At 38.9% G+C, this 22973-nt stretch overlaps 2 protein-coding genes across 3 annotated transcripts in view; one reads left to right on the top strand and one right to left on the bottom strand.

The window, feature by feature from the left end:
- Positions 1 to 13739, top strand: part of LOC108665777 (clavesin-2) — a 34805-nt gene extending 21066 nt beyond the window's left edge. Inside the window, exons 1-7 of one of the 2 annotated variants that reach the window (XM_047881111.1) lie at positions 3938 to 3953; positions 5891 to 7088; positions 7790 to 7917; positions 10233 to 10357; positions 11240 to 11408; positions 11966 to 12076; positions 12251 to 13739. In XM_047881111.1, the coding sequence (XP_047737067.1) occupies positions 6869 to 7088; positions 7790 to 7917; positions 10233 to 10357; positions 11240 to 11408; positions 11966 to 12076; positions 12251 to 13024 (1527 nt within the window). In that variant the 5' untranslated portion in view covers positions 3938 to 3953; positions 5891 to 6868 and the 3' untranslated portion in view covers positions 13025 to 13739. Of the gene's footprint in view, positions 1 to 3937; positions 3954 to 5890; positions 7089 to 7789; positions 7918 to 10232; positions 10358 to 11239; positions 11409 to 11965; positions 12077 to 12250 lie in introns of those variants that run through there. The other variant, XM_018152575.2, reaches the window with a different exon arrangement.
- Positions 13740 to 15390: 1651 nt separating this feature from the next.
- LOC108665779 (phosphoglycerate mutase 2) overlaps positions 15391 to 22973 on the bottom strand; it is an 8784-nt gene continuing 1201 nt past the window's right edge. Inside the window, exons 2-5 of the mRNA XM_018152576.1 lie at positions 18560 to 18792; positions 17812 to 17954; positions 17451 to 17572; positions 15391 to 16387 (exon numbers count right to left, since the gene is read on the bottom strand). Of these exons, the coding sequence (XP_018008065.1) occupies positions 16221 to 16387; positions 17451 to 17572; positions 17812 to 17954; positions 18560 to 18792 (665 nt within the window). The 3' untranslated portion in view covers positions 15391 to 16220. The remainder of the gene's footprint in view (positions 16388 to 17450; positions 17573 to 17811; positions 17955 to 18559; positions 18793 to 22973) is intronic.

Raw genomic sequence — 22973 nt, 5'->3', positions numbered from 1 at the left:
CCGCTTAGGCGTCACTACCGGACCCTAACCTATTCCAAATTAAAGAGCAAATGTCAACACGATAAACACACACGATAATCATCCGTACATTTGCTTCAAAAAATATCCAGCGAGAACTTTTTATATCTTATTCCAATATTCCTTATATAATACGGCGCCAATATGTCTGACGTCGTCCGTGATGTTAAAAATATTCTAACCATTTTCATTATATTCCATATTTTCAATAAATGCTTGCTATATTTGTACGATTATCTTAGTTTAGTTCTTCATGCGTTGTGTTCCACCATCGCTTGTACTTCGACGACATGAAACCAGCACGGTCCTTGTATTGCTAATCTACGGATGATGAAATCTGATGCTGTCTCGGCTTTTCTGACTGGAAATAATTATGGCCGTGGGTTTCTGGCATTAATCCTAATAAATCCAGTCTGGTTCTCGAGGTTCTCATCTGAAAATGTCTCACGCAGAAACACGCATTGCCCGATGCAGATTTCCCAAGGGAGGCTACAGGAAGAGGTCTTGCATCCTACAGTTCCTGCATCAATTGCACGGTTTTCTGTCTGTCGGTGGAAGGGTTGCTCTTAAACTGCAAAACCAAGTAACCTATAGTTTTTCAAATAATTGCTATTTGTACAAAATAAATAACTACTAATAACTACAATATGTAACGTGCCCTGGAATTCCCGTTGAACCAGATACCACGATAATCTTTGCTTAGAAAAATAATAATACTATAAACATCTTTCATGTAAACGCGTATGAATGTATTTACTGCACCGATGTATTTTTGCCTTCCCAAATCTAAAATTTATTATGTTTATTTTTTTTTTATTTAAACTACCAGCATCGCGACTGCTTTCAAGAACAAAAGACAATACAACTCAGGTTTTTATTGTATCGTTCTAGTGTACCGGTATTCTTCCTGACTCGGTTTGGACAAGATCATCTCTTGAAAAAAAAACAAGCGACTTATCCTTGTATTAATTTCCCGTACATGTACAAACCTATCTATTTTCATTGCTTCTAATTTCCTTCGTCCGATATTCGAAGTTCAATTATCATCAAAAGCTGTGTTCTGAATAATTGTTTTTACGAGGCAACACGTTTCTCTGACGAGACCATACAACCGGAATTAGATGACGGATTGAACTGCACTCTATTCTTGTTCAATAATGTTCGCCTCACTGCACACTGTACAGGACCGACAGCTCTGTCAGTCCTGTACAGTGTACGCTGTGCAGGCTTTTTTTCGCTCTGCCAGTCCTGTACAGTGTACGCTGTGCAGGCTTTTTTCGCTCTGCCAGTCCTGTACACTGAACGCTGTACACTGTACAGTGCACAGCTCCATGTCCCTCGCGTTCTTCTCTCCGCAGCGCGTCGTACGGAAGTCTCCGCGGCACTTGACTGATCTTCTCGCGACCTCGCGCTGCTGCTACGCTCTGTGATCGCGAGCGAGGTTAGCCGCCGTGTTGATGAATCGCGCCGCTGGTCTCGACACGATATGTCGTTATTTTTACAAAGCGGGGCTGCGAACTACTCCCATTTATTAGAATTGTTGCGATCGAGGTTGCATTGTCTATTTATTTTGATCTCTCCGCACTCTGGTTTCAGAATTAATGAATAAAGAGCATATAGTTGCTGCGCTATTCAAACGAATGCCACTAAGTGCGTCGTCGCCAGCGAATATTGGAATACGTATAAAAAATATTTCATACAACCTAACTCGCCGTCGTCGGTCACTCAATTTTCGGCGCTGACACGACACATTAAAATTGAATCGTTGATTGGGTTGCGTGAGCCTCGCCTGGTTGTGGTGAAGCAGGCGAGCGGCCGTCATGATGGACGCTGTTTTGTTCGTCTGTGTCGTGAGGCATGCTGCTTCATGCCTCATCAGCGTGTTGGGCTTCATTGTGAAATGAAGCTTCATAAAAAATATAATGATAACTTGAAATAATTCAGGAGACACAGGTTGTATGTAAAATACATTATTACATACATACATCCCGATTATTTTAAGCTATACTTCGAGTAATAGATATTTCTATAATTTATTATTGTCTATAAATAGTATAAAGTTTACGACCCTGACAGTGAAGCTCTGAGCTGCGCTCCTTTTGCGCAGTCAAAGTCAATGGAAAATGGACTGTCAATGGAAAAGTCAAATGGAAAATATAAAAAAAGTATTCAATTTTATCACATTTCTTATTGATGTAGTGCGCTCTATTACTCTGCATCGGCCCATTTAGTGTTGTTGTTCTGCTGGAGCTCCAGAGATATTGACTTTTTCTCTTCCAGCAGTTGTGCAGAATGAAACTGGTACATTCTGCTATACGTGCAGTGATGCCAGTTGTAGCTACAGTTATACCAGTGTATACCTACAGCTACCAGTGTAGGTATACTGTTATACCTACAGGTATAACAGTGGCAGCTAGATTCATAACCGTTTCATCTACATTCATACCCATTGTAACTACGTTCATACCCGTTGCAGCTACAGCTATACCAGTTAAAATCACGTAGAAGCCAAATTTAACGCTCTTTTGTCACTCCGGACTGATGTTATAAGACCTGCAGATGCTGTCAAAGTTCCTGCAATTTCGGTTCGTTGGAGTGCGGACCGGAATGTCTGGCGCACTCGACCTGAATCCGCAATCGGAGTCCCGCTTCGGAGAGACTCTTTAACCGCCCAACGCGGCGTCCAATCCAGACTGCTCGGAATTTTGCAGTGAAAACTACGATGGTTTTAACCGCATTAATTGTTGGGATTGTAGTTATTTTCCTGTCTCATTTTATTGCTTTACTACGTTCGTGCTAATAGCTGCGGAATTTATTGACGTTATGTGTAGCTATTGCTCTGCAGATCGTTTTTTTTTCTCTCATGGCAGTTAAATATTTAGTACTTTTCTTCTTACTTTCTTTCTTAGATTGATGCGAAGCTTGATGTACTTTCTTAGATTGATGCGAAGCTTGTCTAACTTATCTTTTCAGAGCCTTAAATTTCTTTTATTTCTTGGCAGTTGTCTCCATCAATCATTTTTATATACCATTCTCCATCTTTATTCCTATGCTATGTGATCAAATGATTCAACATCCATCTGTAAAAATATTTAACTGCACTAACTGTTTAAAGACTACTAGAATTTTAGTCTTAATATCTCTTGCGTTCAGTATATTTCTAAATGTATTTTTAAATTTTTCTTTTATAATGAGAAATCGCCTCCTGATCATGACATAATGTCGAAGATAAACGTTTATTTGACTCGAATGAACGCTGTAAGAGCTCGTCTCCTCATTTTTGGTATATTTTCTGTTAATTAATATGTCCTCGGAAACGCGTAAATAAGTTTAGGTTGCAATTTTCGGCACTCAGGTAAGACTATCTAGGAGCGGTGCTTTTGACCAGTAGCTGCTACAGAAGGTCAGGTCACTGCAGCTGTTTATATATAGATGCCTCAGCACGTATTTTACCCTATAATGAGTGCAGCTGCACGCGAGCATGTCCCTTATTTAAAATTAAGGCAGGATCATGCGCGGCCAATCGGTGGCAGGTGGTCGGCCAGCCATGATTCGAGTCTGGTATCTGTGATACCTGAGGAGCCTGCTGGACCCTGCGTCCTTTTTTAACCGAAGATCTCGCACGCAATTTTCCATGCGTCGGTCGACCAACTTTGTCATTTTGTTCTTTTATTTTCCACGGAACATTTCTAGGCCTTCCCGCTTTTATATAGAGCTGGAACAAATAAATAACTTGATAAAATTAAACTGATTTTCAACGTGCGTGCAACACTGAAAGGCCTTAAATAATAACTAACCCTGATGAACTTTCCTAAATAATTCGTTGATATGAGCGCTCTAACCTCTGCAGCAGGTGGTGTGTGTGGGGGGACTGCTTAATTTTATAGCGTTGTCTGCTCTTCATTTGTTATGAGCACCTCTGAATATTTTAACAGGTGCGTTCCCTCACTAAAATGTGATGCTGCCACTGTCGTTCTTCAACTATACCTATATTGGACTCGGATGAGAATCGAATAATTTTTGAGTTCATGAAAGAGTTACATCTGACGATTTTTGGGTGGCTTATAATTTACTATTCTTTCAATAATTCGAATCTTAACTTCTATTTTGAAAATATGTTTCGTGGGAAACCATGATTTGAAGTATTGCGAGTCTAGTTAACGTTACTTACATTGTCATGTTTTTTAGTTTTATTTCCATATCTACTATTGGTCATTCTCATTAACCATATTTTTTAGGAAGGAATTGTAAAAGTTTTCCGAATTCGTAAAGATATGGTTAAAACAACTAGTTTCATTTTGATTTGTCACTCCTTGTAAATTATAGAGCGACACAGCGTAAAAAGCTGAGCTTTATAATTCCCGAATTTAATATAATTCCGCTGGCTGTATGGCTGGTGAAGTTCAATTAATTATTAATTTATTTGTTATGAGAATCCTTCCTCCCGCAGTCGTAAAATTTGCCGTCATGCTTTCCAAAGCCGCTGCCTTATTTTCCGGATGGATAATTCTGAGCTGCCGTCAGGAATAAATCATCGTGAGCGCCTGTCGAGCATTGACGGACGCGAGAAGCAACTTGGACAAATTGCGTCGACTTGTGATTGGTTTTGGACCTCCCCTATTTCCAGGAGCTTCCCCCCCTCATTCTAGGAGCTGCCTCCCCCCCGGTACCCTAGCGTGTTGGGACTAGTTTCTCAAGCAGAACGCGCGGTTCTAAATTGACTTTGTAGATTCGGTTTCGAAATCTATTGGCTAAAATCTTTTCAGAAATGATCTTCTTTGTATGTTTTGTTAGGTTTTGGGATCTCTCACTGATTTTAGAACGTAAAACAATATTATTTCCAGTCCAGTATACGGGGGAAGTTTTAAAGTTTTGTTCCTTATTTATGACGGTTTGAGAAGACCGTTCGACTGAAAATTTTTTGTTTCACTCGTAAGGAACTTCTCAGCATGCAATATTTGAATAATGAATAGATCTTTTCCAACGGATATATTTATTATGGGTGCGTATATAAGTGTTCTGTTAAAAATTTAATATGAATACGAACTTTTTTTGATTGATCTCTGCTGACAGTATTTGCTTGACTTTTATTCCTTCGCTCATTTCCAATCTGAGGGTTTGTCGTAATTATGAATGCAAATGTTTGATTTCTTTCTGCATTGCTGGTACCGAAGATAAAAGCTGTCATCGCAAGAAGTGAACCTTTAAAATGAAGTAACAAAAACCCTTCCCGGAGCACTGGTTCTTCGGAAAGAAATCAAAAACAAATTAGTTATTAGCCAATAATTGAAAAATAGTTAGCCAATAATTATAAATAATTATAAAATCAGTTATCGTGCAGTCACTAAACGCACTTTAAAACGGCCGTTCGCCGCCTGTTCAGCCCAACACCCTTCTGAATCATAGCAAATTAAAGTCTGCCAAGCATCACATGGACTGCCAACTTCTCTCGAATTCCTTTAACTTTTTAAACTTGGTGGAGAACTTCTGCTTTGAACTGGCAACTTTAGACAATTTAAATCTTATGAGGTTATTATTTGGCTTTCACGTGGATTATTTAGTCTCGCGAAGTCTGGCATGGAGTTTTAAACTCGAGATGTCATCAGCGAGATCAGCGATAGTTGACCAGAAGTGTAGGGAGATGGTAATGATCGGCACTCTGGCCGCTACGTTACTTTTGAATTTTCATCGTGGTGTTAAGAACAATTGGAGTGTCCCTAGCTAACGTAATTAATTAATACATTATTTTTGTAATGATTTATTAAGCTGGCATCGCCACAATTTTTTTAACAGATTGCAGTCAACCACATCCATTTTAGCAAGTATTATGAAAGAATAATTAAATTCTAATTGTAAAAATTCTTACTTTCAGAACGGATAAATGATACCGCAAGGTGGCACCTGCACGTTCACAGCGACTCCGTCTCTCCAGTGCAAGTTTTGGAATCTTGCAAAATTATTCCCCAGCAAAAAATTATTCCACTGAACATCATTATTAATCCTGTAGAAATCTAGTCTTAATATTAAGCCTGACTTGTCGGCTCAAACTATCGCTCCTACCGTTAGCTGCACTTCGTCAGATTTTTATTGATGAATAGGTTAAAGGATTTTTCGACCTTGCAATATCGACCACTGCGGATCTACTTTTTGCGGATCTACGGATAGAACGTATCCTGGGTTAGAAGTATCTGATGTATTGAGCTTTTCCTAATCGATCATTGAACATAGAACATTGAACTGCGTGACCTCCTATTGAATTCTGAAGAAGAAACCGTATAGGTTTTATTATTTTCAAAGTCCCGAGCATATCTATTGTGTTCGTTCCAGTCCCGAGAAGCGACTCGTATGCTAGTGAAATATTCCAGTATCTGCCGCAGTAGCAAAGCTGGAGCGCTGAGCGCACTAACTTGTGGGAGGATATTCCTTACAATCTTTCCTGAGCAAACGCGCTTTGTGATGATACTTTTGTGTTTAACTATAAATTGAAGAAGCTAAACGAGTTCAAAGGAGTTGCTTTGATGCAGCGTTTGTGCAACAGAATACAAAGAATTTAATTTGCTGGGAGATATTACGTGGAATTAAGAGTATCTGAGACTGAAGAGTTTAGTTCACAATATCTGTTGTGATTATTTACTTTTCCTACAACTGTGATTGATAAGATCGGACGAAGTGAAGTGACGTAGTTCCAGAAAAAGATAAAGCAAATACATATACCTAAATACTTAGGATATCATTCCTTTTTTGAATTTACGAAGAAGTAATCTCAGTGATAGATAGATTACCTTGAACATCCCAAGGAAAGTTCAAAGCTGCTCGGCCCGACTCACCGTGCGCACGCCAGCAGAAAACGATGCAAGAGCTCGTGGAGAGCGGCGGTGACTTGTCCTGGGTTCCGCCACAGCAAATGTTGAGCGCATTCTGTCCATCAGCGGACTGTCCTGAGGAGATGATGAGGACTTCTCCGTCCATCAACGCCTTCACCAACACCACCACGTCCGCCAGACCACTGCCGGACCCGGCCCACTGCGTGCAGCAGCTGCGGGCTCTCCTGCCTTCGCGTCCCGATATCGGTGAGATCTAATATTATAATTAATTAAAATTAATTAATAATAATATTAGTTATTTACTACAGCCGTTACTATTACTATTTATTATTTTACTTTACTATTACTTTTTAATATTTACTATTTTATTTTACTATTTACTTTTACTATTAATTATTTTACTATAGCCGTTACTGAATATGGACGTAAATTTTTTTAGTTTTTAATAGACACTACAGCGATGTGCCGATATTAACGAGATGTAATATTAATTGATAAACAATACCGTACTCCTAAGCCCATTAATAAATATGAAAGTAATTCTTTTCTAGTTTTAAGTTGGCGACACATTAGCGATGCACCGATATCTGAGAGACGTGCTATTAATAAAATATTATTAGATCTTTCCTGGTACCCATTACTGCAGTGGCTGGCCATTTGAGTTCAATTTTAAGGAGAAACAACGATGCAATAACGTATGTATATAATCGTATATCCATGCGTAATCATCGCAGTAGGAAAGCAGTTTTGCAAACATGAAATTATCATTATTATTGGTTCACCAGTGGGGACAATGATTCGAGTAACCGCATTATTTCAGTTTAAATATAGGCAGCGGATTTAAGAGATATATGTATATTCCTGAACAATACTTACACTGAGAAAAGTTCGCGTTGATTTGCCTCACTTGCTTCTGGCAGTTCGGTGACAGTTTCTTTTTCCGCCAGGCTTCCTTAGGACAGACTCGGATTTTTTGCTCCGTTTTCTGAAAGTTCGGAACTTCCAAGTTGGCGCTGCGTTCCAACTTTTGTGTGGCTATTACAGCTACCGCCAGAGGGAGCGTGAGCTCTTCAAGGTGAGGACAGCCTGCATGCAAACTATGGTAGGCTTTTCGCCGGCCAGCGACACATGAGTGGCAACTGTTGCGTGTCAAGCTTCTTAGCAATTTATTTTACGATTTCGAGATAGTAAGTTAAGAAAGATGTGCATTTATTCTACAGCGCGCTGTTTCTTCCTCGAGGCGATCCGTTTTTATCTTTTGTAAATAATTTGGTTTTGTTTGTTTTAATATATTCTTTCAGCCCATTTCTACTTTCATATGCTAGTTATTTGTGTGTGTAATCGTGAGCTCTTGCTTATTCTGAGTTCGCATTTGTCAGATTTGTGCCTCTAACGTACAAATGTGTTCTACGTTTGAAAGTTTTCATGATGGCGAACTGTCCCGGGGGACTAAAAATGCGAAGCAATCTTTTCGTAAAAATCGCTATCAATAGCTAAAATAAATAAGGTATTTTCGTTTTAAGAATCGTTTCGGATTAACCAGACAATTAATAGTACGTGGAGTCTGCCTTTTTAGGGTGTATCTTTTATTGCCTATTATTGCTATTAATTTGAAAATGCTGAGCTTACTGCTAGTTTCGGCAGAATTGGTTGGACTTGTTAACGTGCATTTGATTTATCGTTATTGAGGCTTTCACCTTAAATGGATTTTGTTTATCGTATTGAATTTAATTTTACTTGGGGTTCCTTGAGTGGGTCGCTCGCTGGCATTGCTAACCCGAGGGCAAGACTGAAATTTCGTTCCGAAATTCGGGCTCAATTTCTTGATTACATGAGGAATTTATTCAAGTATATTGACCAATTTAGGATCAATCTTACCGTATTGGTTGAACATTTTTTGACTCGATTTCTTGAAAAGAATAGGCATTTCGTTTATGCACGCAGTCGCGTTTAGGCCATTAGTTCAATCACTGGTAACAAAGTGAGGATTTTAGAAAATATAAGCTTGAGCAGCTAAAAAATTGATCAGGATTTTATGAAAAACAGTATCTTGAAACCTTGCTGTGGATAATGCCTCTTATCACAAAATGAAAACATTCCTTCCTAGGTATGTAGGTATAAATTTTATACATTTCCCGGAACGAAGGTATGATTCCGGACAATAATTGTGTCTTGGACATTTTGAAACGTTACGAGATAGATGAATATAAAACAATGCATGTTACAAAAATTCGAGATATTCCAGTACAATACATCACATTCACTCCAGCCGATCTAAGGAAATACGGGTGAAATCCTTGATAACAAATCGGCAGTTGGAAAGATTTGATGACATTTTGCTTCCTACACGACTTACAAGTTAAGTGTGGCTGGCAGAGTAATTTTCCATTTGAAATTTTCAACGCAACATGTATGATGCACTCTAAATTAATCGCGACAATGACTGACCGTACGAGTTAAATACGCGTTTCAAATGTCGTAATGGCATCAGCTTTTCGTGCTGCTTGAAATTCGCTACTGCTATAAATGTTTAAAACACACGAAATGCTGTTGGAAAAAACATTTCAGAGAATAATTATATAAATTCCACCTTAAGGATTATTTGGCATGTCTCATAATGTATCGGTATGTCCCGTTTATGTGATGCACTTTCCTGGAAATTGTCCAGTCCGGGACGTATTGTTCCCGGGAACGGACAATTACGTACGTTCCGGATTTCCTCTGAAAGCGGAAATTATCTCGATTTTTATCTCCAATCGAGACTCCTCGTCTCTTCTTAAAAAAATTAATAAGAAATAAAAACTTCTTAACCTCATGCGCGTTACTATGTAAGTGTCTCCAGCAACGGGGAATTTATCGTTCACTATCTCGTTCACTAATTTACCTTCTAATAATTTTTTAATAAACATTTATTACACATCTTTTACTCCTATGCACCTATATACGTATTAATAATTTTTCCTTGCCATTTCGGTTATTGGCCTTGAAAATTATGGTTGGTATCTACCGTCTACACATGTCGCATAAATATTTTTCATAAATTGATACTAATATGCAGTCGATTACTGTCAAATGGACCGCTCCGGAAGCGTTCTAATACACGTTTCAATTTCTTCGGGACTTCTCTAATAAGAAGAGGCTGGGCTTATATTGACAACAGGTTCGAGCGACTGTATATTCACTCAGTGCATTCGCAAAGCGCTTTTACACGGGGACAGTAGTAGCGGCTCTACTATTTTCAAATGCTAACTGTGACTGATTTTCATACTGAAAGCGCCTATACACCAGGACAATTTCACAACACCTAGTGGCAGTTATTACTTAGAAGTAGTACTGGCCGCCACTACTGTCTTCGTGTACAAACACAGAACTTCACTGCCTTGACTACAGGTGACGCTGGGAGGGGCGGGGGTGCGCGCGTGCCTGCAGGACGGCGCTGTGGGTGTGCTGCCTGAGCGCGACTCAAGCGGCTCTCCGGTGCTGGTCGTCCTCGCCTCCAACTGCGACCCCGTCAAGTGAGACCGAGGCTTCCTTGTAATTTATTTCTCACTCCCTAATTTAATTTTTATTCCTTTCTTATTTTAGATCTTGCCAGGATCAGCAATCAATCGTTTTGCATGGGTTCATGTTAAAAAGACTCGCGTTTTAACGAGTTGTTTCTAGGAGACATGAGAAGTATGTTAGCGATATAGAGTTAAAGTTAAATAAAAACACTTGAGAGATCTGTGATTTTAAGCAATGGTCAGTTTTTCTTCCAGAATGAGTTTCAAATGAATCCTTGTTCATTCCATAAAATAAATGATTACGTTAAAAAGTATATTGTTTATATTAAAGAAATTCTAAAAGCACCTGCTTAGCAGATCCAAAAATGTCACTCCTCATATTTTCCGAGATTCCTCTTTCGCGGACGACCTTGAAGAAGCGTTGTGCTGCATAGTGAATTTAGTGCCTGTGCCTCTCTGCATGGTTCGTGTTTGTTCAGACTAATGTACATAGATCGTTCAGACTACCGTGGAGAGATGGTTCAGATAAACTAACGTGGATAGATGGTTCAGACTAACGTAAAGAGGTGGTTCAAACTAACGTGGAGAGATGGTTCAGCTTCAGACTAACGTGAAGTTAGTCTGGTTCAGACTAACGTAAAGATGGTTCAGACTAACGTGGAGAGATGGTTCAGACTAACGTGGAGAGATGGTTCAGACAAACGCGGAGAGATGGTTCAGACAAACGTAGAGAGATGGTTCAGACTAGATTACAGAGATGGTTCAAACCACATTGCGTACAGAGATGGCTCAGACCGTTCAGAGTACCGCACAGAACTGGTTCAGACAGTTCAGAGTGCCGCACAGAACTGGTCCCGTATAAGATACAGAGACTACAGCGCTTGCCTCCACCAGGTGCGGGCTGGCTGACGTGTGGGGCGCAGTGCTGCTCAGTCTAGAGAAGCTGTCGGCGCGGGGGGAGGAGGCGGGGCTGCTGTGTGTCGTAGACTGGTCCGAGTGTCCCGCGCGACTCAACGCTGAGCTCAACCACCGCGCCCTCAGACTCGTGCTTGACGGCACACAGGTACGTAGTGCCATACTTACATGCATACTATTAAGTGCGCCATAAAGTACTCCTATATCATTACGTGAGCCATTACGTACACGTTCGTATAATATTATGTATATAATCACGTGCACGTATAACATAACGTAAATGTATACCATCGCGTGCATGTATAACATAACGTACACGTGCACCATTACGTCTAGTCGTGTTCGAGCTCATTCAGGTCCGTCCTAGTGGCACTCGATTATTACAGTTTTGAGCGTAACCGATCGGCAGTGACCTCCTGTAAAGACTCGTGATGCTCGCAGATATAAAATAAGGTGACTGTGAACTCTCTAGGATTCTATATGAATTTTCTTCAAGACAGTCTTGTTGGACAATGTTCTAATGTATCCTCAAATTGAAAAATTGTACCACTCTTACATAAATTAGTAAACGAAAAGTATTTCGATAGAATCTTGATGTTTTCTGATAATTGAATTCTTATTATAAGAGAACCTCGAACGAAGGAAAACTTGGTATTTCCTTGGGAACATATTCCACCTAACGGAACGTCCGCGTTTCTCGTTCAGGACGCGTTCCCTCTGCGGTTGTCCGGCCTGCACCTGCTAAACGCCCCCTGGTGGACGGGCACCGCCCTGCGCTTCGCCAGGCCATTTATTAAAGAAAAAACTCGAGGACGAGTGAGTCAAAGTGTGGGGGAGAAATTGTTCTGTTGTGTTATTTTCTTATTTTCTATTTTTACTCCTCATTGCGCAACACGGCAGCAAAGAGTACCTATACATTTTTTGAGCAACCATACTAAAATACGTATATTTTTCAACGTTCCTTCAATTTACGACGTTCCGTTTTTTCAGATCCACGTGCACGGTAACAATCTTTCTAGTCTCCACAAGCATCTGCCGCCTCGCCTGCTGCCTGCACAACTTGGGGGCGAAGGAGGCGAGTATAAACCTGCGAAGTGGGCCGATACTGTACTAGATTTAGCGGGAAAACCTTGCAAAATCATCACAAGGTCAAGGGAAAGCTCCTTGAAGGAGAAAGAACCTGATGAAAGAAACCTCCACGCCACTAACGTCGATGAGCCTGAAGATGCACAAAAGATTAAGAAAGAGGCATTAGACAGTAAAAATGAACAGGAAGAAAGTCTTACACAGAGAAGTACCTCCAATGAAGGCCACATTCCTCAAACCAAGAGATTCACGTTCGAAAATCTCATCAAATCGGGGGCGAAGAAATTTCAACTCGCACAGATGACCGAAGGTTCTGACGGCTTCACACTCAAAAAAATCAAGTCTCTCAGTGTGGACACCTCAGGCTACTCGCCGACTAGTAATTCTTCGAACAGCGTTTTTAATTTTGCCAGGTCAAAATCCATGCCCCTTTCAGCCGACGACGACGAAGATGAAGAGGATGAAGCAGATGAAAAGGAAGAAGAAGGGGAAAGCGTTTATAATTTTCCAAAACCAAGGCAACCGCAAAGCTTTTCGTCCACCATAACGAACACCTTGACGAACAACATGAACAGAATGGGGCTGAACATTCTGTCTCCAGACCGAGCGAGCTCATACGACAAGGGCCAGCCTAGTTCCCATCTTCTGCCGAACAATGACGCTGTCTTGCCCACGTGAAATCTTACGTGCATAAGTTTCTTTCGGTTTGCTTGCATATCTACTAGGGAGCTAGATCTAATGCCTTATATTAATATACTATTGATAGACTTGTCAGTCTAGCCACAAATTGTGTTGGCTCATCATAAATATATAAATCGAAGGTTTAGTCGTACGTTTACCACATAAGCGTACAGTAATGAAACCTAATACAAGTCTCGACTCCTACAATAGATCATCGAGATGCTAGAAACCATCACCTTAGTAGCCTCTTCTAGTCCGTGAACCATCGTGAGGCAAGAGTAAGTAAAACCTAAACATGCTGCGGTAAAAAGTTCCGCTGAACGCAGACTTATTCAGAGCACGAGGAAGCTAACTCTTAAGACGAGAAATCTTCAAACTTTGGACGAGCGTTAGTGCGTATTTATTTAACTTCAGTCATTCATATTACTAACAGAAATTTCTGTGATTGCAAGAGCCTTTGCTTTGAATACGAATCGTGTTCAGGCCATGTTTCACATTGTGGTGAATAATTACCATTTCATAGGTTTTAATGGAGTGAATAGCATTCATTTTTACGCACCCGAAAGGTTAGAACGTGCAGCAGCACTAGAAATTCGGAAATATATAATGACGTTTTTGTTAGGTGGTGGCAATGACTATTCAACTTGTAAGCTTTTCCTGAATCTTCCTCGAAGAAGGTTTACTTTCAGAATAAAAAAAAAAGGGAATCGCTGGTCTCCTCTGAATAGCAAATCCTACTTATGCCTGGCAAGGATAGCTTTCGCATCAACTTGCATAACTTATACTAAGGATAAAAGTCATTAGAGAATAGTAACTATGCGAACCGCCAGGCTAATCTATTGGCCTGTAAACTCGCCCAACAATAACTTCACCCTTGCTTCAGTTTCTCGCTTCTCAAGTTCTCGCATACCGCGCGCTTTCTTATACAAAGCAATGTTCCCACCATACTGTCGGGCACGTGCCAGTGAAATATATACTTAACATACTTTTTATACATGTACAGTAATGCACACCAGCCGTGCAAGGCAGTCCTGTCATGCCAGGCACGGCCCTGCCAAGATCAGGGCAAATGATATTTTGACCGGGACTCGACTGCAGCGTCGAAAACCATATCCATGGTTGAACTATATGTAAGGTTGACCCACGAGAAGTTCCGCCTTTCAGTTCAGCTTTCTTGTTGCGTCACTGAGATCTGGAAACGTAAACAAACCCGTCATTCCCATGACGGATTGGTTGACTGGTTTGAACGCATTTTGGTGATTGATTAATGACAATGACGTCACTGAGATCAGTAACGTCACGTGCGAACAAAAAGCTCCATCTGCTAAAATTAGCGTCTCATGGGTAAACCTTATACTAGTTCAACCATGCCTATACCAGTTGGCAATGCTGCGTGACTTGCATAGCACGTTATACGAAAGGAACTGACAGGAGTACGGCCCGTGAACGGACTGAACTTGTGAATGTACCAGGCAGGGAACGGACCGTGACTGGTATATGCCTGGCAAGTGCCCGTTGGTATGGCAGGAACCGAGCCTAATTCTGCCAGAGATTATCCGCCTCACCCAAACTGAACAGCAAGTGATGCATCACTTGCATTGCTAGGGATGGGCCGAATGTTTACGTCACATTAACGTTTATTGCGTCACTTGCAGGGTCTTGCCAATAATATAGCCGAAAGCGCTAATTGATTCGCTTCACCAATCAGTTCGATTAACTTCAGCAATCCCTTTTATTGGATTCAGCAATTTCTTACACGTGAAGGACGCAGAATGCCATTCTGCTCTAACCACCGTTCAAACAATGGTGGAGCATCCTGCTTACAGTCAGTTAGTAAATTTGTTACTTCTTAAAAAGTTGAAAATGTTTATAAAAATGTAAAATTTGTAAAATTATAATGCGTGCACATGTCCGTTCTTTCATTTCTAGAACAGAGTTAATGTACATGAGAATTTATGAAGAAGCATCCTGGCGAAATGTCAGTCTAACTAGACCGCAAGAGAACTGTCGGTGCCATTTTGACTTCTAAAAAAATGCTATTGCTAACAAGAATTTATTTCTTGGAGTTCATATGGACAACACAACTTTAAAAGGTCGGAAGAGCGGAAACTATTGTCGAATAATGCACTTGATAAGTAGATAATTCTTTACAAGTATCCAATTCTGTGCCTGATCAATCTACGAACATTTCAAAAGGAGTCTCGCTTCGAGCTTCACTCTCGACAAAGAGTTTAAATTACGGCGATCGAATTTCTCTAGGTACTAGTAGTTGCAAGAATATATTTATTATCTAGCTACACGAGTTTCTACCCCTCAAGAAACCAAACGACTAACGCTAATAGAAAAGGATATGAAATGAGTTAGACTTTGCCGAGTATTGCTTTAATTCTGCTACAGCAAAATACGGGGATTACCGCAGACTAGATACCAATAATTCTGACAGAACAATTAGATTCGAGATAAAGAACTTTAAACTCCACGAAGCGAAGAATTAACTTATCAGATGTAAACTTTTAATAAATCAACTATGGCATTAAAATGAAGGACAATATTTAAGGGCACTTATCCAATATGAACTTAACTTAGGCAGTTTTATGCACTATTATTATTACAGCCCTAAGTTGGGATCTTGACTTAACACATGAAATATTTGTTCGCAGTTATGTCAGTAAGACGTTGTTTTCAAGAAAAACTGAAAACGAGGAACAGCTAAGAATCCTCTAGTCGACGAAGACTCGAACCAACCTCGATAGTTTACTCCGCCTAAAGGGCTGTAACCACTCACATGTACAGATATTTTCCAAGTTAGTTCCTACCATTAGAAGGCTCTACTAAGCATTCCTGTGAATTTAACCAGCGTGCCTACAAATAGAGACAAAGAGCCTTGACTACGATCTCAGCTCACCACCAGATAGTCTAAGCAAGCGCGGATTTTACTGTGAATTTAATCAGCAGAAGAGATCATCAATTCAACTTAACACACGGGAATCACATTTGTATAAACAAAACCCCCCAAAATCCACGGTCGTGAGACTATTTTACGAGCATAGATTAGCTCGATATTTCGACTTAGTATTTCATTTGATCTCAAGTGTGCATAACACATAACATACAAAGATCCCAACACCGAGGTGCTACGTGCATGTTACAACAAACCTGCGTACCTGGGATGCTAGTTGCAATGCACTTTTATTTATTTGGCCTTGCCCTGCGCTGCCACAGACTCGATGGCTTTCCTGACGGTCTCCTCATCGCCCAAGAACTTCATGCTCACGACGGGCTTGAAGTTTTCGTCAAGCTCGTACACAAATGGGATGCCAGTAGGGAGGTTCAGGCCCATGATAGCTTCGTCCGACATTTCTGCAGCACAATAATTTCATCAGCACAACATAGCAAGCTCAAGATCAGACTTTTGATATCTTTTAAACTTGCCTTATGGAGTGAGAACTTACCTTGATCTATGGCCTTTTATCAACACAGAGACTTAGAAAATACTGCCATAAAATATGTGCTATGATTTACCTTTCACAAGGTGAATAAAGGAATTGCATTCTCTATACCGAGGGAGAAGATTGGCTAGTATAGTAGGGTTATAATACGCTTGTGACATACCCCTGTGCATGATCTTATAAACGACAGCATTAATTGCAATTTAACCTTATTCACCATCCCACATTATATTTCAGGAACTTTACGTGAGGAAAACTATGTAATACTCTCATTAGATCACACACAACAAGTAGCGTTAACTTAGAACAATCGAAGCCGCTATAGTTCAGTTTCTTCAACGTTCGTTGTTGATACTTGTCTTGGTAAAACTAACTCTTAAACTTTGCCCACCGTAATAATAGCAATAAATTCGGTTATCGCTCGGCCAGGCGAATGATTGTGGACAAGCCCTTGTCAAGAGAATGTGGTAGAATTAACGCGAGTTCTCGAAAATTAGAGAAAGGTTAATCATCATTAGTTTGCTCAAATCAAAAGTTAACAAAGAACTTAAAAGCATAGAATGTGCTAAGTAAATTCACAATATTTTCATGAAAGCATTTCGGAGATTAATTAAAAAATTTATACATGTATTTAACAAAATTAAATTATACATGTATTAAGCATCAATAGTCCAAAAAACTTCCTATTTAACTTTGATATATTTACTTTCTATTGTATTCGCTTTTACATTATTGGAGGAATTCTATAAGGAAAACTCTTGCAAATCCCCCCCAAAAAACTAGAATTAATGTTAAGAGCAGAGAAGTGAAGATCACATGAAATTTGTTTCATCTCCCGTTTGCAAGCATATATTATGCAAGATAAGAAAACTCGGCACTGCAAAGCGAACCCTAAATCAAAATAATCAGATTATGTTGTACAGAATACTACGTAGTACAAAAGGAGTAGAGGAAATGCTGCTCTAACGTCTCACCATCGAGATGCTTGACGATGCCACGCAGAGAGTTACCATGGGCGGCGATGAGGATCTTCTTGCCTTCCTTGAGCTGCGGCACGATCGTGTCATTCCAGTACGGCAGAGTGCGCGCAATGGTCCTGCACGAAAGAAATAATCTCAATGAACGAAATCCGGTTTAAATTCATACTTTACTATGACCTACAATCAGGAATTAGTTCAAGTCCAGCCGTCGTGACAGCCGTGAGAAGTACACACAAGTGGAGCGACTTGTTACAGCAACCATAGCACATGATCATCACCAACAAACTTATGCGGGATATTGAAAATCTATATCTTCCTTCCGAAAACTATCCAAGTGAAAATAATGAACACTTACAACTTGAGTGATTCAAACATAGGAAATTCGGCCTTGGAAGGTCCGTTGGCATAGCGTGGGTCCTCGACAATGATCTTGTAATATTCGCTGCTCTCCTCCATAGGAGGCGGGGGAATGTCGAAGCTGCGACGCCAGATCTGAACCTGAATACACGCAAAAAAAAATTAACCCAACAGCATATTATAAACAAATAAAATCTGAATGTAGTTGGAAAGAACTAGTCGTGACTGTTTAGATGAAATTAGCAGAATGTGTTCCGTTACTACCAAAATGAAGCCCTGACAATTAGGAAACAATATAGGTACGTGTTATACTGCTGAAAAATCAAAGTTTCAAGCGATAGAGTGAAATTTATTCTAATTGAAAATTCCAAGATAATATAGGTTTAGTACTAGTAAAATAGATATAGAAATCTGAAAATTTGTTCATTAATGCTCGGACAGGTGGCATAGTGGTTAAGAGCACCAAGATTTGTACAGAAAGTTATAGGTTTAAAGAACCACAGCCAACAGTGAAATTTCTATTCAAAATTATGAGGTGACTGGAGGACTAGGCACCTAGGCACCGTAAGATTAGAATAGTGAAAAGCATGTTCGAGACCTGCAATAAGCTTTCAAAATTCTGTTATTTGCAAAATCTACCTACATCCAGCCAAATCTTCAATGCTGGCAAAATAAAAGAATAGAGAGAAAGAAGGAACAGCAGGCAGCTAAAATTGAGATATTGCCACGACAAATTCACTACCAACCTGCTCCTCTCCGTGCTTGGCTGCCGTTTCGGCCTTGTTGAGGCCAGTGAGCCCTCCGTAGTGACGCTCATTCAGTCTCCATGTCTTTTGAATAGGAATGTCTGTCTGGCCAATTTCCTTAAGGATAGCATCAAGGGTCTTGTTGGCTCGGGTCAACACAGAAGTGTGTGCAATATCAAACTTGTAACCAGCTTCTCTCAAAGCCACTCCAGCTGCCTTAGCTTCATTACGACCTGCAAAATAGTTTGAATTAAATTATGAACTGAAATTTTGGGTTTGAGGTAGCATCCATTAATAACACAAGCTAATAAATATATCTGAAGCTGAAATAACCTAAACAACTTTTTTACATAGTACTTGGCACACTTCAAATCCACCATGCACGCATTGGCACTTTCTGCATGAATGTGAATCAATATACAAACAGAAATGAGCAACTCACAACAAATATCCTTTGTTTGGGAAAACTTTCTGTGTCACAAAATGAAAAAGCTCTAAAACTAAAGTTGTTGAATAGAAAACATGTTTTCAGTCTGACCTAAGAGCACAGAATAGTGAATAATTCTTCGTTAGAATGGCTAAGCAATGTCAGCCAACTTGCAGAGAGAACAATTTCTGCAAAGGAATTGCTGCTTGTCTATGGGTATAATTTCCCCATCCCATATAATTTGCTTTCATCCACTGTGGAAGCAATATTACAAGACCCCAAAATTTCATGATGGTCTAAATTTAGAAAGTTTTACCTTTTTACTGCAATATTGCAGCTCCAATGTCATTATGGGTAAATTTTAAGTTTTATGTCTCAATCAAGCAGTGTAAATAGACTTTAAAGTTTTAATATTTCTTAATCCAAGAGTACACTCAAGTATTTTCAACTGATTCACTGATGGCTTTGACTCAATCTTACAATGTGGCATTGGCATGGAAGAATATCTTTTACTAGAAACAGTAGGAAGTTCAGCCCATTGGATACAAAATGCTGACTTAATGGAGGAAAACTTATAAAAAAACAAATTTGGATACTTGACCTGGTAGTTTTCAATTTTATAGTTTACTGTAGGCAAGTCTATGGTCAGAGACACCTACTGGATTTAACTTGCTTCTTTAAAAAAAAGTATTATTAATGCTGGTCAAATTGATCAGCAAAGAAAATTGTGCAGAGCTGCTTAGATGGCACTAGGAAGCATAGTGGCAAACAAGTTTTCTTTCTTTCTGAGTGCTATGAGTAGACTAGTGAAGAATTATAAAAGCCACTTTCATCATTGACAAGATTCCATTTAATATTCAGGGTTATTCTAAATGATAGACCTAATTTAATAAATTTGTACTTGTACTATATAAATCCAAAATGTCAATGCTGGAGAGCAAAAATTAGGCAGAATTTTGCAAAATTCACAGGCAAAAATTTCAGTTCATTGATAATTTTTTTTTGAAATTGTAGAGTAAATACAAGCCATTCTTCCTATTTCTTAATAGACAAATAATTCAAGGGCTGTAGAAGTGGGTACATACAATTAACCACAAGCATTGGCATTTTTGACTCTCATTCAAGATTGGCTTTTGCATGATTTTTCAATCTGGCTTGAGAGTTCAGAAGCAATTCAGTAAATAGAATAGAGATTTGATCAGAGGCTGGCAGTAAGTCTGATTTGATCAGATGCTGGCAGTAAGTCTGATTTGATCAGATGCTGGCAGTAAGTCTTGTATTGACTAATGTGTCATTGAATGTGCACTATTTAGTAAAATTAAAAATAATGCACATTATCTGTGCTTGCTTCAGAATTCTAGCTCAATTATAATTTAAGCAACTCTATGATATGTGGTATATAGAAAAAAAATACGATAGAATCAATGATGAACACATAGGTAGTGCTTATTTAATCAACAGCAATCTCTCCAGACCAGATAAGTTATAGAATCTAGCTACTTTTTAGGCACTGACTAGAGCATCCCCACCAGTTTAGGAGCCACGAGATTCTTTTAACCTTCAATCAGTTTAATGCACAGTGTCAAAACACAGGTTTCTTAGAATCTGTTCATTTTTAATCTCATTTAGATGTTTTTTAACACAGTATCTCTTAATCCATGAGTACACTTAAGTATTTTTAACCGATCCACTGATGGCTTTGGCTCAATCTTCCAATGCGGCATTGGCATGGAAGAATATCTTTTACTAGAAACAGTAGGAAGTTCAGCCCATTGGATACAAAATGCTGACTTAATGGAGGAAAACTTATAAAAAAACAAATTTGGATACTTGACCTGGTAGTTTTCAATTTTATAGTTTACTGTAGGCAAGTCTATGGTCAGAGACACCTACTGGATTTAACTTGCTTCTTTAAAAAAAAGTATTATTAATGCTGGTCAAATTGATCAGCAAAGAAAATTGTGCAGAGCTGCTTAGATGGCACTAGGAAGCATAGTGGCAAACAAGTTTTCTTTCTTTCTGAGTGCTATGAGTAGACTAGTGAAGAATTATAAAAGCCACTTTCATCATTGACAAGATTCCATTTAATATTCAGGGTTATTCTAAATGATAGACCTAATTTAATAAATTTGTACTTGTACTATATAAATCCAAAATGTCAATGCTGGAGAGCAAAAATTAGGCAGAATTTTGCAAAATTCACAGGCAAAAATTTCAGTTCATTGATAATTTTTTTTTGAAATTGTAGAGTAAATACAAGCCATTCTTCCTATTTCTTAATAGACAAATAATTCAAGGGCTGTAGAAGTGGGTACATACAATTAACCACAAGCATTGGCATTTTTGACTCTCATTCAAGATTGGCTTTTGCATGATTTTTCAATCTGGCTTGAGAGTTCAGAAGCAATTCAGTAAATAGAATAGAGATTTGATCAGAGGCTGGCAGTAAGTCTGATTTGATCAGATGCTGGCAGTAAGTCTGATTTGATCAGATGCTGGCAGTAAGTCTTGTATTGACTAATGTGTCATTGAATGTGCACTATTTAGTAAAATTAAAAATAATGCACATTATCTGTGCTTGCTTCAGAATTCTAGCTCAATTATAATTTAAGCAACTCTATGATATGTGGTATATAGAAAAAAAATACGATAGAATCAATGATGAACACATAGGTAGTGCTTATTTAATCAACAGCAATCTCTCCAGACCAGATAAGTTATAGAATCTAGCTACTTTTTAGGCACTGACTAGAGCATCCCCACCAGTTTAGGAGCCACGAGATTCTTTTAACCTTCAATCAGTTTAATGCACAGTGTCAAAACACAGGTTTCTTAGAATCTGTTCATTTTTAATCTCATCCACTCAAGATTGAAAGTTGAAACTAACATCTTAAGTATGAAAATGCTGATATCCATGATACTTTACTGGTTTACTTATAGGACACAAAAATGAATTATAGAAAGAGTAAAAAAAGTCTCTTTTTGACACTGTGCTTCAATGTCACTAACAGCATATTATTTGAAACCCTGAATATTTTAATTCTTATAAGTATCATGCAGTTCTTATTGACCAGGTCAATGACCAGCATCCAGCACCAAGTTAAAAGCAGTTGCTGCTGTGCTGAATGGCTAGTTGATAGGCAAATATTAGGCTTTGAATTTATTTGCCTCACAGCCACTGTGCCACAACTCACAACTGGAGCTTTTCTGCCATTTTCAGAACGAAAAGAATCCCAATTATCCCATTAGATGAATTTCCTCCTAAACGACCTAATGTATTATTAATAAATGTACATTGAACAGGCTGTGAGAATCCAAGTATTTTAAAAAATTTTAACTATGGGGCAATCGCAATGAGATTATTGTACTAAGTAGTAAGCAGGAAAATTCTAATCCTAATTTAAACAAATTACCTCCTAACCAACTGTAGAGTGTGAACAAATGTGCACAAGGCAATGAAATACAAAATATAGCTACCTATAAAAAATCTAGGGTAAACGCAGTATATTCCGACATCGTGGGTAATTCCGTCACCTCTTTAGTTTTTCCTTCATATTAGTTTATAGTTTTTCCTCTTTAGTTTTTCCTTTGTTTTAGTTCCATGCGTTCGTTGATGGTTGAAATGGTGGCGTCATACATTTGCATGTCAAACTACTGCCAAAACACTAGGTCTTGGCCATCTAGCAGGAAAATATTGAGATCCAAAGAGAGACGATGCATGCTACCCAGTGAGATCATCAAAAAATGTGTCAAATTTGACAGTTAACCTTGCTCTACCAAATAGTGAATAACTGTTTCAGTCTGTTTGTATAGGAAGAATATTATGGTTTGAGACTTTTAAATACATCTGTGAATATATTAGACATCCTTTAAGTATACTTGTATTCGCTGATTTCAAGTGGTAAATAAATTAATAGATGATTAAGTTGAGAAATGGATTTAGACACATGAAAACTAATTCCGTCACAACTTGAATTGGACACACAC

The sequence above is a fragment of the Hyalella azteca genome, unplaced genomic scaffold, assembly GCF_000764305.2.
Source record: "Hyalella azteca isolate HAZT.00-mixed unplaced genomic scaffold, Hazt_2.0.2 contig7076, whole genome shotgun sequence".
Lineage (NCBI taxonomy): Eukaryota > Metazoa > Arthropoda > Malacostraca > Amphipoda > Hyalellidae > Hyalella > Hyalella azteca.
This window is presented reverse-complemented; position numbering and strand designations above follow the sequence as displayed.